General features: G+C 43.4%; 3 protein-coding genes across 5 annotated transcripts in view; all 3 read right to left on the bottom strand.

The window, feature by feature from the left end:
* Nucleotides 1-2,428: 2,428 nt before the first annotated feature.
* On the bottom strand, nucleotides 2,429-5,799 carry LOC139219401 (rap1 GTPase-GDP dissociation stimulator 1-A). Its single transcript, XM_070851226.1, has 5 exons — nucleotides 5,730-5,799; nucleotides 4,161-4,268; nucleotides 3,282-3,404; nucleotides 3,015-3,140; nucleotides 2,429-2,901 (listed from the first exon to the last, which is right to left on the bottom strand). Exons 1-5 carry the CDS (start codon nucleotides 5,797-5,799, stop codon nucleotides 2,429-2,431), a joined length of 900 nt encoding a protein of 299 aa, XP_070707327.1.
* Nucleotides 5,800-6,537: 738 nt separating this feature from the next.
* Nucleotides 6,538-12,434, bottom strand: LOC139219928 (uncharacterized). 3 transcript variants are annotated; one of them, XM_070851938.1, is made up of 6 exons: nucleotides 12,347-12,434; nucleotides 9,928-10,004; nucleotides 9,361-9,772; nucleotides 8,775-8,975; nucleotides 8,543-8,672; nucleotides 6,538-8,461 (listed from the first exon to the last, which is right to left on the bottom strand). In XM_070851938.1, the coding sequence occupies exons 3-6, from the start codon at nucleotides 9,743-9,745 to the stop codon at nucleotides 7,990-7,992; spliced, it is 1,188 nt and encodes a 395-aa protein (XP_070708039.1). In that variant the 5' UTR covers nucleotides 9,746-9,772; nucleotides 9,928-10,004; nucleotides 12,347-12,434; the 3' UTR covers nucleotides 6,538-7,989. The 3 variants fall into 3 exon arrangements, with proteins under 3 accessions (XP_070708039.1, XP_070708038.1, XP_070708041.1); XM_070851937.1 differs by having other exon boundaries at nucleotides 9,361-10,004; XM_070851940.1 differs by having other exon boundaries at nucleotides 9,361-10,004; nucleotides 12,355-12,434.
* A 1,447-nt stretch (nucleotides 12,435-13,881) lies between these two features.
* Nucleotides 13,882-18,376, bottom strand: part of kif19 (kinesin family member 19) — a 33,762-nt gene continuing 29,267 nt past the window's right edge. Inside the window, exons 13-20 of the mRNA XM_070852082.1 lie at nucleotides 18,002-18,272; nucleotides 17,633-17,757; nucleotides 17,374-17,537; nucleotides 17,161-17,266; nucleotides 16,521-16,644; nucleotides 15,574-15,962; nucleotides 15,084-15,246; nucleotides 13,882-14,983 (exon numbers count right to left, since the gene is read on the bottom strand). Of these exons, the coding sequence (XP_070708183.1) occupies nucleotides 14,856-14,983; nucleotides 15,084-15,246; nucleotides 15,574-15,962; nucleotides 16,521-16,644; nucleotides 17,161-17,266; nucleotides 17,374-17,537; nucleotides 17,633-17,757; nucleotides 18,002-18,272 (1,470 nt within the window). The 3' untranslated portion in view covers nucleotides 13,882-14,855. The remainder of the gene's footprint in view (nucleotides 14,984-15,083; nucleotides 15,247-15,573; nucleotides 15,963-16,520; nucleotides 16,645-17,160; nucleotides 17,267-17,373; nucleotides 17,538-17,632; nucleotides 17,758-18,001; nucleotides 18,273-18,376) is intronic.

Here is an 18,376-nt window from a genome sequence, read left to right as displayed (position 1 = left end):
CTCACTGCTCTGATAGTGAAGGTGCTGCTGCTGACAGCAGGAAAAATCCTCCCTAACTCGATCTTTAGCTCTGTTTTAACAAGTTTGGGCTTCTCACCTCTGGTTGCTGTTTCTGAGCCCTGACTCACCAGACTGTTAGTGGTTAGACCACACACACCCACAGAATGATTGTAAACATATGCACACTAATGGACAGACTTTATAGAAGCAGACATTAGTTTCTTAAGTGATGTATGCTGTGCTTCAACCTAGTGTTGATATTAAGGGGGCCTAGAGTGATGCAACATGGGTTTGCTTCGCATGAAGGTCTCCTGGTGGTGGTGCGGAGTGAACGATGAATGCCATTTAGTGTGAATGTGTGTGGGAACTTCTTTACTAAACCCAGCCACATTGAAGCTCGACCCTTGGTCTGCGTCTGTGTGTTTAACTTGTCATCTCGGCCTTGAAAACTCTCCTAAACACCAGACCAAATGTCTTTTCACTCTAGAAGCTTTTCGCCATCCCTGCCATGTAGTTATTTTTGTGTAAAACATTTTTGGTTTCATTTAGACAGACATTAATGCACCAATTATCTCACGTCATGAATATAATGAGAGCACTGATTGCTGTCTATAAAGCTGTTTTCTTGTGTAAATGTGTTTTTGCTCAACTTTAACAAGTGCACAGGGAGCCAGTTTTCCACCAGAGGATAATCCAGGTTGTCAAGAATAGGTATGTGTGCCTCTTGTCTACCTGTAAATAATTCCAAAGCTTCATCTCTATCACATGAAATATTTAGTGGCTCCCAGAGTAATAAAGTTAGGATTGATTAGAGGACGGGCCCTTGTGTTTGGACGCCTGGAGCTGAATGGAACCAATAAGAGAGGTAATTAGAGGAAGAGGAATCGGAGAAGCACTAAGAGGGATACACACGTGTCTATCTTTGTGTTGGCACTTGTATCTAACAGTTCTACAGTCAAAGGGCAAGTGCTCAGTTTAACTTAGGCACTATCACAAACCGCTCTCATATCAGCAGGGCAAAGTGAGCCAATTAAATCCATGTAAATATCTGAGAATATCCACCGAGATGTGCAGTCAGGCAGCTTGTCATTGTTAGATTCTGTCCATGCATGTAGGCACATGTGGAAAGTCACAAACGGGCTTTTATTTCTTTTACTGTACAATGACTACAAAGGTTTCTCCACAGCACATGCATGCCATCTAGTGCTCAACTCTAGTAATCAAGTTGGCTCAGCGAGGCTGCACGTGCCAGACACAGGAAGTCAGACACAGTGGGTAAGAGAAGAACAAATAGAGATGGTTATCTGATTGGGGGATAATTGGCTCATTAATGCTTCAACAGAGCACATGGCTGCTGTCATGCACAGGTTCCACACCCACAGGTTGTGGGACTTTCTGCCAAATCAATATACTACTTTGCCATCCTGTTAGGTGACACAGGGGCCATTAGCCCGTGTCCTGGCTTGCTACCTTGTGTTATCGTGACTTCCATAGTTTATCCCTGGAGCCTAGAACAGATTTGAACCAGATTACTGAGCCCAGTGCAGCAACCAGACTGCCAAGCTTTGAGCAGATCTGGAGGTTCCAGGAGGCATCGCATGTGGCCTCTCAGCTTGTCGTCTTCTGAGGCTCATGTTGAATCAGTGTCCCGAGAGTTTCATGGCAAAAGTTTGGTGTAGGGAACCCTGAAGAGATGACAGTGAAAAGGTGAACACCCACAAAGTAGTTTAGACAAAAGAAAGGCAACTACACATGGAAAACACATGTTGATTATTACATTTATACTGTATATATGGGTCTTTTTATACTCACTCATGTGGAAACTGTGCAAGAAACACTAATGTAATGATGTATTATTTAAAAACGTACCCCTAGCAGAGACATATACACATTAAAAGTCAAGGTATTTTATTATTTAAAGTGGGTGTCAAAGATGTGAAATAATCAGAAATGTCTGGTAAACCTGAACGAGCCATAATCACAAATGATACACTTGCACTGTAGAAAAGAATGATGTCAATATTGCTGCCAAGGAAAAATGTTCAATTTCATTTCAAGCACTTGTGAACAAATCAATACCAACGACGTCATCAGTGCATTCGCTTTTAAGGTTTTCTTATTTAGATACATACTCTTCATTAATATGTAGCATTTTCTTTATTCCAGATCCCAGATAATTATTCCCCAAAAAACAAATACCTGTATGGCATAGGATCCCATAATAGCTGAAAGATAAAAGTCAACAGGAAAAGACAAGAGACATTAGGAAGCATTTGCAGTTTGAATATGTCCAAGTGTGCATGTCCAGCTTTGTGGTGTGTAAATATTCCACTGATGTTCTTCTGGTGTAATTAGAGAGGTTGTGGTAATCCCCTCAGAGTTTTGTATGCCAGTTAGTTTAGTTAATTAGCCTTCAGTGGTTAAACAGTCAGAGGAAAGTGTGGAACACACGAGTCTTCAGACTTTTGGTTCGGAGAATATTCCTCGTAGAGAACTTGAACACCTTGAACAGATTTGAACAGGTTCCCAAGCTGAAGAACGGGAACCAACGAGCAGTCTGTTTGTTCCCGTGAAGGCTCCAGAAAGAGGAGGAGCAGCGCTGGAAAACCTCGATGTTGACCGCGTATTGACCTGGTGCCCACTGAGACACACACACTAGAGTCACGGAGGAGGCAAACCCGCATGTGTGAGGAGAGACCCCATGAAAAACAGACTCCCCTGGTCTCACAGACGCCCCCCGCTCCCAGACCATGCCAGCCTCCTCTGCCACTCCCATGCCGCTGAGGTTACAGAGGGCCTGGAGGCATGCTTCCTCCAGGGCCTCCTTATCAGGAAAACGGAGCAGGATGGCAACAAGACGGGGCACTGCACCTCGACGGAGCAGCTGTTCCTGCAGCTTAGCTGAGGGCGACAGAGGAGCAGAGGGAGGCACAGAAAACAGTTCAGAAATATCCAGACTGTCAAAATGTTAGTATGATTAGAACTAGGTACTTTTACTGCTTTACTTTACTTACAGCTGTCATAAGACATGCGAGAGATGGCTTTTACAGCGTAAACGAGCAGCTCCTGGTTTGTACTGGTCAGCACAGACAGCAGAGCCATAACCAAACCTGTGTCACCAAAACCTTTACGCACCACAGCTGACAGAAGAACAAAAAAAACTCATGAAAACAAATGAATGGAAAGCTACAGTGATACAAAACATAAAGTATAAAGATGCCAACAGGGGAAATAGACGAAATAAACATGCGTAGACGAACATGTATATGAAAATAACTTACGGTCCTTGGCGAGTTCAGCCACTAGTTTTGCGGTCAGCAGCGCGAGGGGCCCTCTGCTCCTCAGAGACAGGGCCAGAATTGGCAGGATCCCACTGATCACCACCTGCTCAGCAGCGCCTTTGTCTGGACACAAGTGGAATTACACATGTAAAAACAACATGGAGACAATGAAATAAACACAGTAGACATAACAGTGTGATCAGTGTATTAGGCCAAAGCCAACGGAAATTTTGCCTTGAAAGATGAAGTTGCATGAAGTGTATCAAGTTATAGCAGGTGTAGTTTTTAATCAGTGCTCCTTTAATCTTTAAGCAGAATAATAATCAACTGAATTTTTTAGTGTGTTCACCTTCTTCATGATCTCTCTGACCCTTCTTTACCTCCTCTGCCTCTCTTGCCCCCTGTTGCCCTCTTGCTAGGAGACATGGATACAGCTTAATGTCGACCTAGGACTCACAAGTGTCACTCACCTGATCCGGTCACGGTCACTCAACCCTGCAGCTCCCCATCCCTCACCGGTGTGGCTTTGCTAAAGGTTTTATCATCCAGAATGGGGAGCTGTCATGATATGGTCGCACTAGTTGTGGGAGGCATGATGCCTTAAGTTATACTTGTGAGGAAACGCATATTAATAAATGTTTAAAAATAGGTAAATTGCATGGGGCAGCAGGACCATCACATAAGATGAAAGACATACTGTGACACAGTAAAATAACCCTGACACCCCTCATTATGGCATGAAACCTAGGACACGTTGTGATATATTTAATGCTGTCAAGCAGATAATGTCATAACTGAGGCTCGAGGGATAGAACAGCCTAAAATATATTCCAGTTAGAAATCAGACATCACAGTGTAAAAGAGTGTAAACGGACTCACTCCTCTCCTTGATGTTGGTGAGCACTGTGTTCAGATGTGGTCTAAGTTCGTCTTCAATCTGTTCCACACCGAGTACTCTGATAGCACCTAACGCATTGTTCAGGTTCTCTGTGGAGATAAAAATTGAGACATACTAAGGGTCATAAAATGGAGCGCAAATGAAGGTTGTATGTGTAAGTGTAGGAAATATGAACATCATTACAGTTAGATGAGGGAGAAGCAGGACTTCACATAAAACAACAATACAACAACCATAAAACAACCGACAACAACCATACAAATAAACTACTGAAAGTATAAAATCAGCACAGTTCTGGGGGTCTCCATTAGAACAAGAGCAAAGAATAATAAAAAATAATTTGACCAATTGTGCAGAGATACACTTCACTCCAATACATCCTACTTGTAAAACAGGCAGATGGTGCCTCTGTTCGTTCTGGTTTAGAGCCAATGAAGAGAGCTTTCTGAGCATACGCTGGTCTTTCTGGCAATTAATCTGAAAGCTGTTGAGACATTATACCCAAAACCACGAATGTCAGCCTCATGGTGGTGTTAGGGAGAAAGTCTGGGGATCAACAACATGGGTAGCTGGTACCACAGGATCTGGTTCACTAACTTTCAACTGTATGATCCAAATATAAGCACTATATTTGACTCTAGTGGAAATTAATAGAAATATTTTTAAAGCTGAGTTACAGCGCCAGTCAGAGTGAATGGAGGGCTACACAGACAGCTGATTGTCCCAGCTGATCTCTGCAAATATAAAACCCTCCAGTTGATAACCCAATTTCTTTGAATGGTCCTTCAATGAACTTATAAAGAGACCAGAGACACATAGTGATAAGTAGTAGTGGTCACTGTACTGCTCAAACACCAGACCATTAACTGCAGACACAGATCACAGATTTCTAGTGTTCACTATCGTTCCTGGCAGCCATTGGTTTCCATTCATTTCCACATGATATGAAAATCAATTACTTGGCTCTTGAAACTCGCTCAAATTGTGGAATCCTTTTAACTGAAAGCCAGTGGACACAATCATTTATTATTTATTAAGAATATACAACTCTAGCAAGCAGGCCAGAGTCTGCAAGCACAGGAATGAACAGGAAGTAATGGCTGCATGGAGAGCAGGAAAAATACATAAACTAATTTGAAAGTATCAATGATGCATCTGAAGATGAAACATTAAAAGTACAAGTGATTTTTTACTAAAGAGCTGAAGTATTACTCTGGCACGGCCCTTTAAGAATTCTTGACCGAAAGATCACAAGTTTGAATCTCTTCACTAGTTATGACAACGTGTGTGACTGAATAGCATCCCCCCCCCCATCAGAAACTACTACTGAGGTGCTTCCAAGCGAGACATTTAACCCTTAACTTGTCTGATTAAGCAGCTCAGAGGCCAATAGTATTAAAGTCTGGTCACACCAGCTGGTCTCACGTGTGACTTTGAAGGTTGAGCATCACTGAAACAAAAGTGAGTAGGTTGCAACCACATTAATGTCAAAGCCAATACAAAGACTGATTTTCACTGATACACATCAGTCATGATTCTGTTCCACTCACCGTTTGGCGTGTAGGGTTGCAGACGACTGGATCTGCGTTTATCCCTGTGGGGACGAGTGTAGGTGTACATGAGTGGCACACTTGGGTGTCCCATTCTGCTCCGTCCCTCCGTCTGTGGACAGCTGGTGGTGAAACGTCCTCAGGTTGAGATCCTCATTGAAAATACATGACACTTTTCCTCTTGCTTTTGTTTTTCTCTCTTGCCAGCTTTCTTTCCTTTAGTGCCAGTCTTTGGAGTCATTAGTTGTTGCCAAGTTCAGCCCACACTACATCTCACTTTAATGCCACTGCTGCACTCCATACCCATCTTGCACCATTGTTTTGTGCAAAATTAAGCTGTTGTCTATATTTTGTGCAGGTCTGTCTAGGCTGTCTTCCTTGTACTCCAGCTGTCCCCTCTCAGGGTTAATACAGAGCAAATCCCTGCTAAAGCTGTTCTCTCTCCGCACACCCGCGTGTGTGTGTGTGTGTGTGTTCAGTCAAGGTATTAGCACCTGGCTGATTCTGCTGAGTGTATTCTTACCGCCCTAAAATCTCCCACGATGCCTTTCGGCTTCTAGAAAATCCAAGCCAAAACAACAACACAGACAGGTGGGCATCTGTTTTTGTACCCAAGTGTATTATTAGAAGTCCTCAGCCTTATTCATAAAATTTAAGCACAGAAATTCTCATTCTCAGCATCATTGTAACATGCTACATGACTGAAAATCATCCGACCCTGACTTCCTTTTCTAAAACAATTTAGAAAGTGGATTTCTTAAATATTTCCTTCATGTCAGAGCTCTGTCAATAATAAATGCCACAATGTTAAAGTCACTTAAACTCTTAAATGAAGTATAAGAAGCTCCTCTCTCTTTTTACGCAGTGATGCTGACAAGACAATAACAGAATCAAAGCAGTTATGAAAATTAAATCTTTATATTTTACTCAACTCTTTCCAGACAAAACAGACAACAGTCTGGTTCAGAGTGACAGATGTTGAAGATGGAAATCTAAACAATAAATACAACAGGAAGACTAGAGACAACGTACCATCAAAAAATATATAGTCCAGACCTCTAACATTGTCTGTCCCACATTATGGGCTGTGTCTGTGCATGGACAGGTTTTATCTGTGTTCAACATGTTTACATTTACAGATACATCAGTGGGGATTTTTGTGTTTTCAATGATAGCGTAGAAAAATAATATGGTTTGATTCAGTTAGACTACATACATATATGAAACCTGCTACTAAAAAAACAATGGATTCACGTAAAGGACATTTTGGGGAAAAAATGCTGAATTGCTTTTGGCCAACAGTTTAAGATGATCGATACCATTCTCATTCCTGCACAGTAAACACTCTATCTAGCAGTGGCAAGTTAGCTTAGCGTAGCATAAAGATTGGAAACGGGGAAAGAGCTAGACTCGCTAACAAAATCCACCTACAAGTACCTCTAAACTAATTAAAACACTATAACTTATTTGTTTAAATGTCCCACATTATGCAAAACACATTTTTTAGTCTTTTTTCAAAATACATACATGTCCCTAGTGTGTCTACAGACTGCCAAACTATCAGAAAACTCACTCCTCTCTCTTTTTCTCCTGCTCCATCTTTCAGTAAATGTGTAAAAACACGGTTTGGATTTGGCTCCCCTTGTGATGTCACAAGGGGATCTACTGATCATGTGACCTCCTCCAGCCCTTCTGCTGGCTGGATGTCCACTGCCTTCGCTGTCCGTAACTGTTTTTTCTTCACTAACACCACCTCCTGGTAACATGAAGATGTTGAAGGCGAGAGCGAAGAACGGCAGATTTTTCTGTTCCTCTGAAACAGAGCGCTCAGGCTGAAAACATCAGCAGCAGCCATGTCTGCCATGAGAGAAATGCTGGGTTTTTTGAACAATAAGCCATGTAAACCTGTTCTACTGGGACCTCAAACACAAATATGAACTTGAGCGAAATATGAGACCTTTAATCTGTTCATAAACCAAAAAGTGTAGGATAGCAGCTTCCCCGTTTCCAGTCTTAAGCTAAGCTAAGATAAGCTAACCAGCAGCTGCTGGCTCCAGCTACATACTGACCATACAGATGTGAGCGCGGTATGAATCTTCTCATGTGTTTGTATTTCCACAACTGTAGAGCTCACCACAACTGTGACCTCTTTCCCTGGAGCTCAGCCCAACTCAGCTGGAGCAGAGCCGGAGTCCGTTCACTGTCCACCAATCTGGATGGGACTACGACTGGTTCTTCAGATCTATCATGTGACCAGGTGTCAAACTGTTCCTGTCGTATTGAGACCACTGGAAACAGTCTCATATCCAACAGAAACCAGGGTCAGGACATTACTCTCTGCATCATCTGGCTTGCACTGTTCTGCATGGGTCTCCACAGGACCAGCAGCTCCCGTTTCCTGCCTTATCTTCTTCCTGGCTCTGCCTCGCCCCTTGCCTTTTGAAATGACCTTCCCTTGCTCATTGACCTCTCCAGACGTCTTGTGAGACTTCTCGTTGTCAGTTGAGCGGGTTTTGCGGTGGCGCCTGCGGATACGGCGCGCTGGCGGACCAGAGTCCGGTGGGTCAGATGCCGCCGCGCCAGACAGGATCCGAATCTGCTGTTCAATTACCATAACGACCATGTCCAGTGCAACGTCCAACATTCCCAGACCCAGGCCGTGAGTGACGTTATCAAAAGCATTGCTGTTGACCGGGTCCTTGAAACATTTTCTCATGTCCTCAAGGTGGTTCCTGAGAGAAGAAGAGAGCGTTATTACTCTGTTTATTCAGGGCTTGAAGCTCATGTGTAGCATGAGGACAAGCAGTACATACTTAGTTTCAATAATTTTGGACCAGTGCTGAACTGTATTGATCTCGGGGATAAGCTGTTTAGCCATGTTGCTGTAGTCGATGTAGTCATGGGCAAAGTCCTTCATATCGTCACATAAAGCTGTGGTGTCGCCTAAAGCAGATACACAAATAGAAACAAAGTTTAGTTTCTTGCACTTTTTGTCATGTTACCAGACCTAAACATCCCTCCCACACTAACACACGTCTCTGTCACCTTCAGTGAGTTTGGAGAAGGAGGAGGATACAGAGGTGGTTGTGCTTGGCGTGAGGCCGAGAACATTGAGTGACTCCAGGAGGGTTTTCTTGCTGGCCGGGCCTCTGCTGACCCGAGTGTAGGCTGCCAGGGAGCGCAGGGACATCTTCTCTGGGGCCTGCAGGCGCCGTTTAATTTCATCATACGAGATGAGATATTTCCCTGAAATGAGAGCGAGACAGGAGGAGGTGAACCAGCACCAGCAGTGTTGGGATTTAATAGCACTTTATTATATCTGAATATCAAATTTTCTCAAATCCAATTTACTTATGTTATTACGGTTTAACTTTCAGCAATTTTAAGGGACAAAAGTTTATAACTTCACAGAAAAAAATAGATTCAAGAACTTCAAGATTATACATTTGCCACTGAGCTAAAGCCTGAATGTTTTCTGCAGTGCTCCTGCAGAAGATTTAACATATTCAAGCCTGATGTTTTACCAACTTGGAGCTGAAACCAAAATGGAACCAGCACTTGTGTCCAAACCCCAAAGCCTTCACGGTTTGACCATTCAAAAGACATTATCTTCAAACAACAGACCACTTACGCGCTTTGGATCCTTTCATGTTGGGATCCAGGAGTGACGACACCTCTGCAAAAGGCATCTGGGTAGAATTTGTGCTCGGGTTTGGTGGCGGATCCTGATGCTGGGGCATATCCTCTATCAGGACTGGGGCAGAAACCTGCATCTGGGGCTGCATTTGAGGCTGCATGGTGTGCATTTCCACCTGGTTCTGGTCTAGCTGAGCCTGGCCTTGCGCTTGAGGGAGGATCAGTGTATTTTCTGATAAACCCTGTATCCCCATGCCTGCTTGTGCAACGCTTTCTGTTTGCTCTGAAGACACCTGAAAGATGCCCATAACTGGTTTTACCACTGTGAAAACCATGTTCCCCTGGGCATCCAGACCCACCACCCGAGTAGATGGGTCCATGTCTTCACTGAAATTCTACCTTTGGAGCTGAAAGGAGACTGAAGAGGCTTAATTATTAGATGAGGTTACCTATGAGGCTCATGCAGTGTGGCAGTATATTCTTCTGTTCTTAGACTAGTTAAAGTTGACAGAACGGGAATGTAAACTGACTCTCTCACTATAATCAAGGTAAAACTTCCTACATTGAAACTGTTATATTTCACTTTCTTTGCACAGTTTCATGACGTGTATAATCACTCATGGCAGCAGAGGGTCCATTCTGAAAGACAAAGAAAGAGAAAGGGATTCAAATGGTGATCAACAGAAATTATGTCTTTGGAAATTTGAGCTGAAATTCATGTGCATATGGTGGAAATTCACTTTTTTGAGAGTTTAGCCACCTGGCTTTACGTGGGACAAACATGAGCAGGCTCACTGCAACAGCTGATGTCAGAGTTGCTGATCTCTCCAGAGGACTTAAGTTCTACATAGCAAAGGTAAAGTGTCCCTGAAAGTCTGACCTCTGTCCATTTTTATATTTTATACTATTTAATAAACAGCAGCTACCGACTTGCTGGACTGCTGTGGCGTCCCTCAAGCCTTCCAGCGCCCCTTCGAGCAAAGCAGGGGTTAAATACAAACAGAAATTAAGTTACATAAGAATTAGATAATAAGATCATAGAATAATCATAATAGGATTAACGGGGCTCTTCACCCTCTACATTGACTTCTCCTACAACTCGATTTCCACACACACGCCCCCCCAACACCTGTGAGCATCTGGGGAGCGGACATGGAGATGGTGACACCTGGGTGTTCACCTAAACAATAAACTGGACTGGACTGAGAACTCAAACGCACTTTACAAGAAAGGGCAGAGCAGACTATCTGCTTAAGACCTCCTATGACTCTGTGTGGCATCAGCCATCTTATATAGAGTGGTCTGCTGGGGGAGCAGCATCACAGCTGTGGACAGGAAGAGACTGGACAAAGTCATTAAGAAGGCCAGCTCTGTCCTGGGTCGCCCCCTTGACCCAGTGGAGGTGTGGAAAATGATGGCAAAGCTATCATCCATGAGACAGAACGACTCCCACTCCATGAAAGATACTCTGACAGCACTGAAGAGCTCCTTCAGCGACAGACTCCTCCACCCTCAGTGTGTGAAGGAGCGATGTCGCAGGTCCTTCCTTCCGGCAGCTGTCAGACTCTACAACCAGCAGACCCAGTAGACAACACTGCACCAAAACAGCAGTATAATGTACACCAACTGTGCAATATATTTATTCACAACAACCTCACTTCAAGTGCAACATTTTTTATATTCCCCGTGTACATTGTCCCTATTCTTATACCTTATCTTGTTTGAATTGTACATACTTTTTTATGTGTATCATTTATTTCTTCTTCTTTTGCTTTTGCTCACTTGCTGCTGTAACTGTGAATGTTCCCACCGTGGGACTAATAAAGGAAGATCTTAGCTTATCTTTACCTTTAGTTTGTCACTGCAGGAAATATGTAGCTAAAAAGAACAAAATATTAATTAATCATCATAAACAAGATTGTCCTTTGTGCCATTTTGTCGTTATATACAAAATGAGACAGATGGAAAAACTAACCGTTTTTTAAGAGTATAACTGTATTCTGTCTTATCTGCTTTTACAAAAAAAGGTAGAGGCCTTAAACTGTGCTGTTCTGCATAAAATAGAGGGATTCAGTGAAACCTGAAAAAAAGGAATCCTGTTAAAGGCATTGAACCTACATAACTGTGGGTATGTGCTTGGAGGTCTGGGACACAAGGAGACTGCAGGCCAAGCATCAAACTCTCCAGGTGCTTTTGCCTGCTTAGCTTTATATTTTATTACAGTTTTACTTTTATTCACAGTTTGGAAAGACAGACAGGACTGTAGTTCGCTTTGTGCGTCATGGCGCAAACCCATCCAGGTGCATTACGCACAGCTTCATAAGGAAGCAAAGGAAAGGAAAGGCTGATTATTGTGTGCTGATGTTAATTCTTATAAAAAAAAAGGCTGAAAGTCACAGTTTTGTGTATCGATGTCTGTCTGTCTGTCTGTCTGTCTGTGAATGGACCACTAGACTAACAGGAGGACAGCTCTCCATTTCTGCTCCAGCAACCGTGCAGCGTCTGTCCAAGTGTCCACAGAATACTTCAGCTCTGTTTAACTTTTTAAAAGCTGGGGGACACATGTGGTGCACAAGAGCGCGTGTTAAAACACGATTTGAGTCTCGCGCTCAGTGAGTGAGTGAGTTTGCAGCTCCGATGTGCAAACTAATCACTTCAGGAAATAACCTCCAAAACAAGCACCTTCACCTTTAAACCTGACATATAGGAGACATTCATGCTGCCTTAGTGGTACATTTGGACAAAGAAACGCGGATTTTAAGCTACAAAGTCGCGATATAAAACATGTCAACAGTGCTTCATTTATCCTAACAAACGTTCATCATGGCTGCCAGCCGTTGCCCGCTTCTTGTAACATCACAGCAGGCCTGAAGCGGCCCGAAACGGACTAAAAACCGCAGCGGACGGCGGCGTTTCTGAACGGGACAGACCGAAATAGACCGCTAACCTTGGATGCAACTAGTGACGGCTGTCCCACTCACCGAATTACCGTCTGGTTTTTCCTAAAAGGACACTGATCCTAGAACGGTCCTCGTCGAAAGCAGCGACATTTTTCCTCCTTCTCTGCTGTTGCTTCGGCGGGTTGCAAATCAGCTGTACGTACACTACCGCCCGAGAGCCGTAATCCCACTGCTCGTTGGCCGGTTGACGTGTCAATCACGCACAATGCGATTCGTCATTGGACAAGAGGGCTGTCAGGAGAAAGAAGGGGGCGGTACTTCCGTCTGTGTCTTCCCCTTCATTGCACCACCCTCTCTGGGGAGCGTTGATAACGTTGGATGGTAGATGCTGATCAGAGTCTCACTGAAATCAACATCTGCAACATAAAATCACATTATTTCTTCCTGATTATTTCATTTTTTTAAATTCTTTTTTTGATGCTAGAGCACTCCCAACACCACTCACGACAACAGACCTCGAATGCACTCGAAGATGATTAAACAGGAACAACAGCCACAGCAAGCATTAATGAGGTTTTAGGTAGAGCTTCAATACTCTTACTTGGCCCCATTTCTCCTCTCAATCTTACTTATTATAAGACACATAGTTGCTTCAAAGTCAGAGCATAAACCAGTAGTGAATTGTTCCCTTCATTAATGTTCTAATGCAGACCTGAAACTTTTTTTTTTCAACCTGTATTTTGTATTTATATTATATACATTATTTGGAGCGTTGCTTTATCTTGTCAGAGTTTTGACATATGACTACTAATCAATGGATTTTGAGCTTTCATTGCGTATTACATGTCTATGGTTTATGGAGCGTTTTATAATAATGGTAGTAATGGTTTAAAATAATGGTTTTTCACCCAAAAGTTATCTGTGTTTTATGAAAACTGCCTACATAATAAACCTTAGGTGTAGTCGAATTATAGGAAAGAAAATAGCACAAGAAAAATGTTTAAGTCATAATAAAAAAATATATTTTTACAAAAAGATAGTTATTATAAATGTAAAATGACACAAAGTTGACTTGTCCAGTATCTGTTTTAGGAGCCATCCTCCATGAGGTGGAGTACTGTGACTTTAATGCTGGATAGTTCAATTATCTTCTGCCCAAATGTGACTACTGTGCACCATCTACTGGACATTTCAGAATATTACAAATCCACTCATTAGAAAGCAGTAGAAGAAAACTCCCTGCACATTAAGTATTAAGTATTTCATTCCTAAGCGCTGGTCCCAGACTGTTCTGAAAACAATGTCAATGAAAGTCATCAATGCACTGATTCATGTATTGGTTTGAACCCCGATGCAGCTGCTTGTCAGTCACATTTTCTACAACTCAATAATTACCTAAAATGAAAATTTCCCAATGTGTAATAATGTGAAATAGAATGACCGGAAAATGAGCTTACGAACTGGCACTTTTTCTCTCTCATTCACTCACACGACTTGACACGCAGTTCATTGGTGACAGTTGACTGTCTTTCATTGCAGCTAGTAAACTGTGTGCTTGCAATGTAAAAAAAAAAAAAAAGCAACTGTTACCCTTGTATCATTTGGATTTATTTGGGTAGAAATTACAATTAAAAAAAAGTACAAAATAAAGCATAGAAAGTAGTAATTATGACAGCAATGTCAATGAGCACAACATGAAAGTAAAGGCAACAGTTAAATAATTCATTAAAAATACAGCCAACTAATCTGGAAAAGCAACTTGTCGTACTATACATCTACACAAACAGACATTTAACGGTCCAGTGTGGGTAAGAAAAGGCATAGACCTGGGGCGTGTCAGAAGTACAACATTGAATCCAGAAGTGCACGACAATCAAGATGATATTTTTAACTCAAATATTAGTGTGAAACTTCACTACATGGAAATCTGATGTTGAAACAATTTGACAGTAGGCCGTTTCATTTTTTCATGAAACAGTTTTTACATTGCCATTAGACTAATATCCTTTCAGTCTTTTTTATCCTGTGTCTAATGAAGTCTATTCCCACAATTCTCATTTATATCATTACTATGAGTTTCAGCCCCATTAACAACCACCATTAGCTTGATGTTTCTGTTTCTGGCCTTCACAAAAAGCACTGACGATTACCAAACCGTATATTCTTTTAATGCACAAAATTAGCACAGTGCTGCATTCACAGTGAGCTTGACACCATCCTGACTTGATGATAACACATAATTCAGCACGACAGCAAGCTAAAGTGGGAACACTTGACAGAACAGAACATGCACTGGGTATGCCCCGCAATCTGTAGCGTCTGTAGGCTTGTCGGTCTCAAAGCCTGCCAGCGCCATCGCTCAGTGTCCACAACAGAGCGCAGAGGAGACCTGTGTGGACGTATCTACTGTGCTACTGTGCGGTTGGTCTCCGTCTTACTGGCTCACCATCTTGGGGTGTTAATAGTTCATCTTAATGGGGTTGGGGGTGGGTTTGGGTGTTCCCATTTCTCCAGTTTGAAACGGTCGCCCTTGCAGCTCAGCTGGTTTGGGTGTTAGTGCTGGTGTTGAAGACAGATGAGGAGAAACGGCTCAGTGTCTGCGTGTGCGTTGGCTCCCGGTGCCTGTGGTGGTGATGTAGAGGAGGGGCTGAGGCTGCCGCAGCTGGGGCCCTCGCTTCAGGTTACTCAGGTAGGCTGTGGACAACTCTGCATTTGAGCCTGTGGAGAGACGAGGAGATAACAGAAGAAAGCACAATGAATGAAAAGATCGTTACAGAGGAACATCTTTTAGTCTACGCTGACAGTGGCAGAGGTTTACCTGTTTGATGGCTGATGTGGGGTGCCCTGACTTTGGCGAGAGGGGGGACCCCTCTGTACTGGGGGCGGAGCATGGGAGCCTGACCGTTATTGTGGAGATGGGGGTCTGATGTGCTGTCCAGAGGACGGAACCTCTGAGCTACGGTTGTCTTGGTTTGAGGCAGCTGAAGGCCAGAAGAGGAAGCAATGATTACATCCAAAGTTCAAAGCCCAACCACAATCGAATGAGGCGCTGCTTAGTCCTGTGATAAATGTTATGTGCGTTCATGGCTCACAAACATATTATGAGACACCGTAACACCAGGGAAAACCAGGCTGAAGGGCATGTAAATGCCCAGTTTTACCTGTTTCTGTTGGAAGTGTAAGTTATCAATAAGTTACTAAATGCAGCTTTAACAGACAAGCGGTGATAATATAAATATATCAGTGTCTCCTGAGGAAGTACTAAGAAATGTTACAATAATAATACTGTACATGCAAAATGTACTCACTGCTTGACCAGTGACCTCGAAAGAGCGTGATCGCCTCTTCTTGCGGCGAGCCTCAAAGTCCACCTCGCGGGGCGTTTGGTTCTTGGTTGTGACCTGGCGGTTGCGTGGGCGCGTCCAGGTCACTTGCAGGCCGGGCCCCTCACCTGTGCTGCTGGACAGGTTATCGTCCGAGGTGGCGTGTCTGAGCTCAGGGCTAGGCTGCCTGCCGCGCCGCATTGGCAGGCCTCTAGGAGGTGCTTCACTCAAAGAGAGGCTGCTCTTCTGCTTCTTGGGGTCCAGGGGAGAGGGCGGAGGGGGTAACCGCAAGGCGTCCACCTCCAGGGCTTTGGAGCGTCGACATGCCGCTTTAACCACAATGTTCTGGACCCCCTTTAGGATCTGCTGCCGCTCTGTGGAAGAAAATTAAAATGTCTGGCATCTTACTTTACTTACTGTCTTACCTACTTGTAACTACTTGCACAGGGTGAAAGGGAATGCCAAGGTTTACAGTCTGTTTCAGAAAGACAAAGGATTACTACTACTTACTCATAATGTTTATGGGCACGGCTAAGTGTTCGTTAGTGCTAAAATGATTATTTGTTTATCAGAAGAGGAAGTCATTTGTAGAGGAAAATGGCAAGTACCTGCTAAATAGTTCTCAAGCTCTCAAAATGTCTGTTTAATATTTAAAATAAGCAGTTAGAAGCCTTCACCGTGGCCTTTGGGACATTGCATTTTGCATGAAAAAACAAATCGATATTTAATAGATATAAGGACAGAGGGTGCCATATACATATAAAATAAAAGCAATTAACAGATTAACTCAACAATCTTTAGTATGCAGCCCTGCCATTAATGCACAAACACTAATAAGATGAAACATTTCAGAAACTAATTGCTGTTGAATGCGCTCACACCAGCCCCATGAGTCCCCCCACCAACACACACAGCACATTTGAACACCCTACCAGTCTGTGAGAGGGGGATATCGGCCCCGGCCTCGCTGCTCTCTGGCGATGAGTCCAGGTGGCTGCTGACACTGTGGCTGAGATGACTGTAGCTCAGAGAGCTCTCAGGGACCAGCGGCTGCAGCTGCAAACATGAAATGTTGAAAAGCCACATTATGATCAGACATTCACTGCAGTCCTTTGCTTTCAGTCGAGGTCAGACCGAGTTCCATCTTAACCAATTCTGAATTCCTCGAAAAATGAATTTTTGACTTTGAATAGGATGGGTTGGATTCGAGCAGTCATGACTCTTTTTACTTCATCTTGTGTGTGACTCACACTTCAGGTACATTTGTATGGAGAGAAAAGATGAAAGCCCGTGCAGAAGGTGTAATTCTGCTGGTTTGCAAATTTCAACAACTGAGCAAAAACCCTGAATGTCTGAGGTGAGATTGAATACTTGTGGCAGCCGGTGTCGGAGTTTCTTAATGTGAGATGAAAATGTAATATTCTTCTACCAGTAAAATGTCTGTGAGTTTAATTCTAAAAGGAACCCATTGAAGTGAAAAGCAACACCTGACTAGTCTGTATTCATTCACAGCACGAAGGACTTCTCAGGCTCTCAGGGACATTTTTTAAATTCTATTTCACTTGTCCTCACCTCTCTGTTGCCCTTCCCGTTAATGTGGATGGGAGGTGGAGTCATTACAGCCGAGTTTTTCATCTGCCTGGCATGAGGGCTGTTCTTAAAAACTCTGTTATTATCCCTGACACAGGAAAAGAGATAGAACAAGTCATGCTTGCTGTTAATATGACCGTAGATGCTGTTGTATGAATTCTACATGGGAAACATGTGAATGAGAAGTTCTCTTACAGCTCAGGCTCCGGCAGGATGGGGGGCAAAGTGTGTCTCCGGATTTTGGCTTGGCCTCGTCTGTTGTCAGAGCACATGTTGCGCACGCTCTCCTGGTCTGAGTCCATGTCCTGCATGTTGTCACGGCCCTGACCGGGCAGGGCGATCTTGGGCAGAGAGCCCTCCTGAAGATGACAACAGAGCATTCATTAGGATTTTTTGGGTCAATATTCATCTATGCCACCTTATTAATATTTCTGTATTTTTTAGTTTAGGCTACCTTGATGGTGTGTCTGGTGGTCACCTTGTCCAGGGCCATGGCTCTGTCCAGTTTCCTCTCATCCAGCTCTCTCATATACATATCATATAGCTCCTGGAGGTGTGGAGGTACTAGGAGACTATGGTCTGGAACACAGGCACATATACAATTCAGAAAACCAGACATTTATTGTGTCTAACACAAAAAACAGACAACGGCTGCAACTAGTGATTATTTTCATTATTGATTAATCTGCGTATTACTGTCTTGATCTATGAAACATTACATTTCTCACAACCAGACGTCATCAAATTTCTTGTTCACAACATTCAATTCACTATTAATTATTTACTATTACTTTTCAACAAGTTACTTATCGTCATCACTCACCATCAATGAACTGTCTCTGCTGCTGTATGATCTCATCACACAGGTGTCTGTGCTGCTCGAAGCGCTGCACCACAAAGTTTTTTTGCCGGATGACGTTGTCCTTGAGCAGCGCGTGGGACTGCATCTCTGCGTTCTCGATCTCCAGCTCATGGACCTTACAGAGGAGGCCCAGGACCTCGCGCTGCTCCTCGGAGCTCACCCGCCGAGGCAGCAGCTCCTCCAGGCGGCGGGCCCGATCCTGAAGCTCCAGGAATCTGCGCTCGAGAATCTCCTTCGGGGTGAACAGACGAATGCACATTATGTTTTGTGTTTCTCAACAATGCCATGTTTATGTAAAGCGAGCAATTAAAAGCAAGTTATTACTTTCTATATTCC

The sequence above is a fragment of the Pempheris klunzingeri genome, chromosome 20 (assembly GCF_042242105.1).
Source record: "Pempheris klunzingeri isolate RE-2024b chromosome 20, fPemKlu1.hap1, whole genome shotgun sequence".
Taxonomy (NCBI): domain Eukaryota; kingdom Metazoa; phylum Chordata; class Actinopteri; order Acropomatiformes; family Pempheridae; genus Pempheris; species Pempheris klunzingeri.
Note: the sequence above shows the minus strand (reverse complement) of the source record. Positions and strands in the feature narration are given on the sequence as shown.

What these genes read in the sequence shown, in the direction of transcription:
- LOC139219401 (XM_070851226.1), bottom strand. Translation starts at nt 5,799, where the DNA reads ATGTACACCTACACTCGTCCCCACAGGGATAAACGCAGATCCAGTCGT. An exon ending in CACCAACATCAAGGAGAGGA is followed by an intron (nt 3,405 to 4,160) that starts GTGAGTCCGTTT and finishes ACTTGTGTCCAG; the next exon opens with ACAAAGGCGCTGCTGAGCAG. An exon ending in GGCTGAACTCGCCAAGGACC is followed by an intron (nt 3,141 to 3,281) that starts GTAAGTTATTTT and finishes TTCTTCTGTCAG; the next exon opens with CTGTGGTGCGTAAAGGTTTT.
- LOC139219928 (XM_070851937.1), bottom strand. Translation starts at nt 9,745, where the DNA reads ATGGACCCATCTACTCGGGTGGTGGGTCTGGATGCCCAGGGGAACATG. An exon ending in CATGAAAGGATCCAAAGCGC is followed by an intron (nt 8,976 to 9,360) that starts GTAAGTGGTCTG and finishes CTCTCATTTCAG; the next exon opens with GGAAATATCTCATCTCGTAT. An exon ending in TCCAAAATTATTGAAACTAA is followed by an intron (nt 8,462 to 8,542) that starts GTATGTACTGCT and finishes TTCTTCTCTCAG; the next exon opens with GAACCACCTTGAGGACATGA.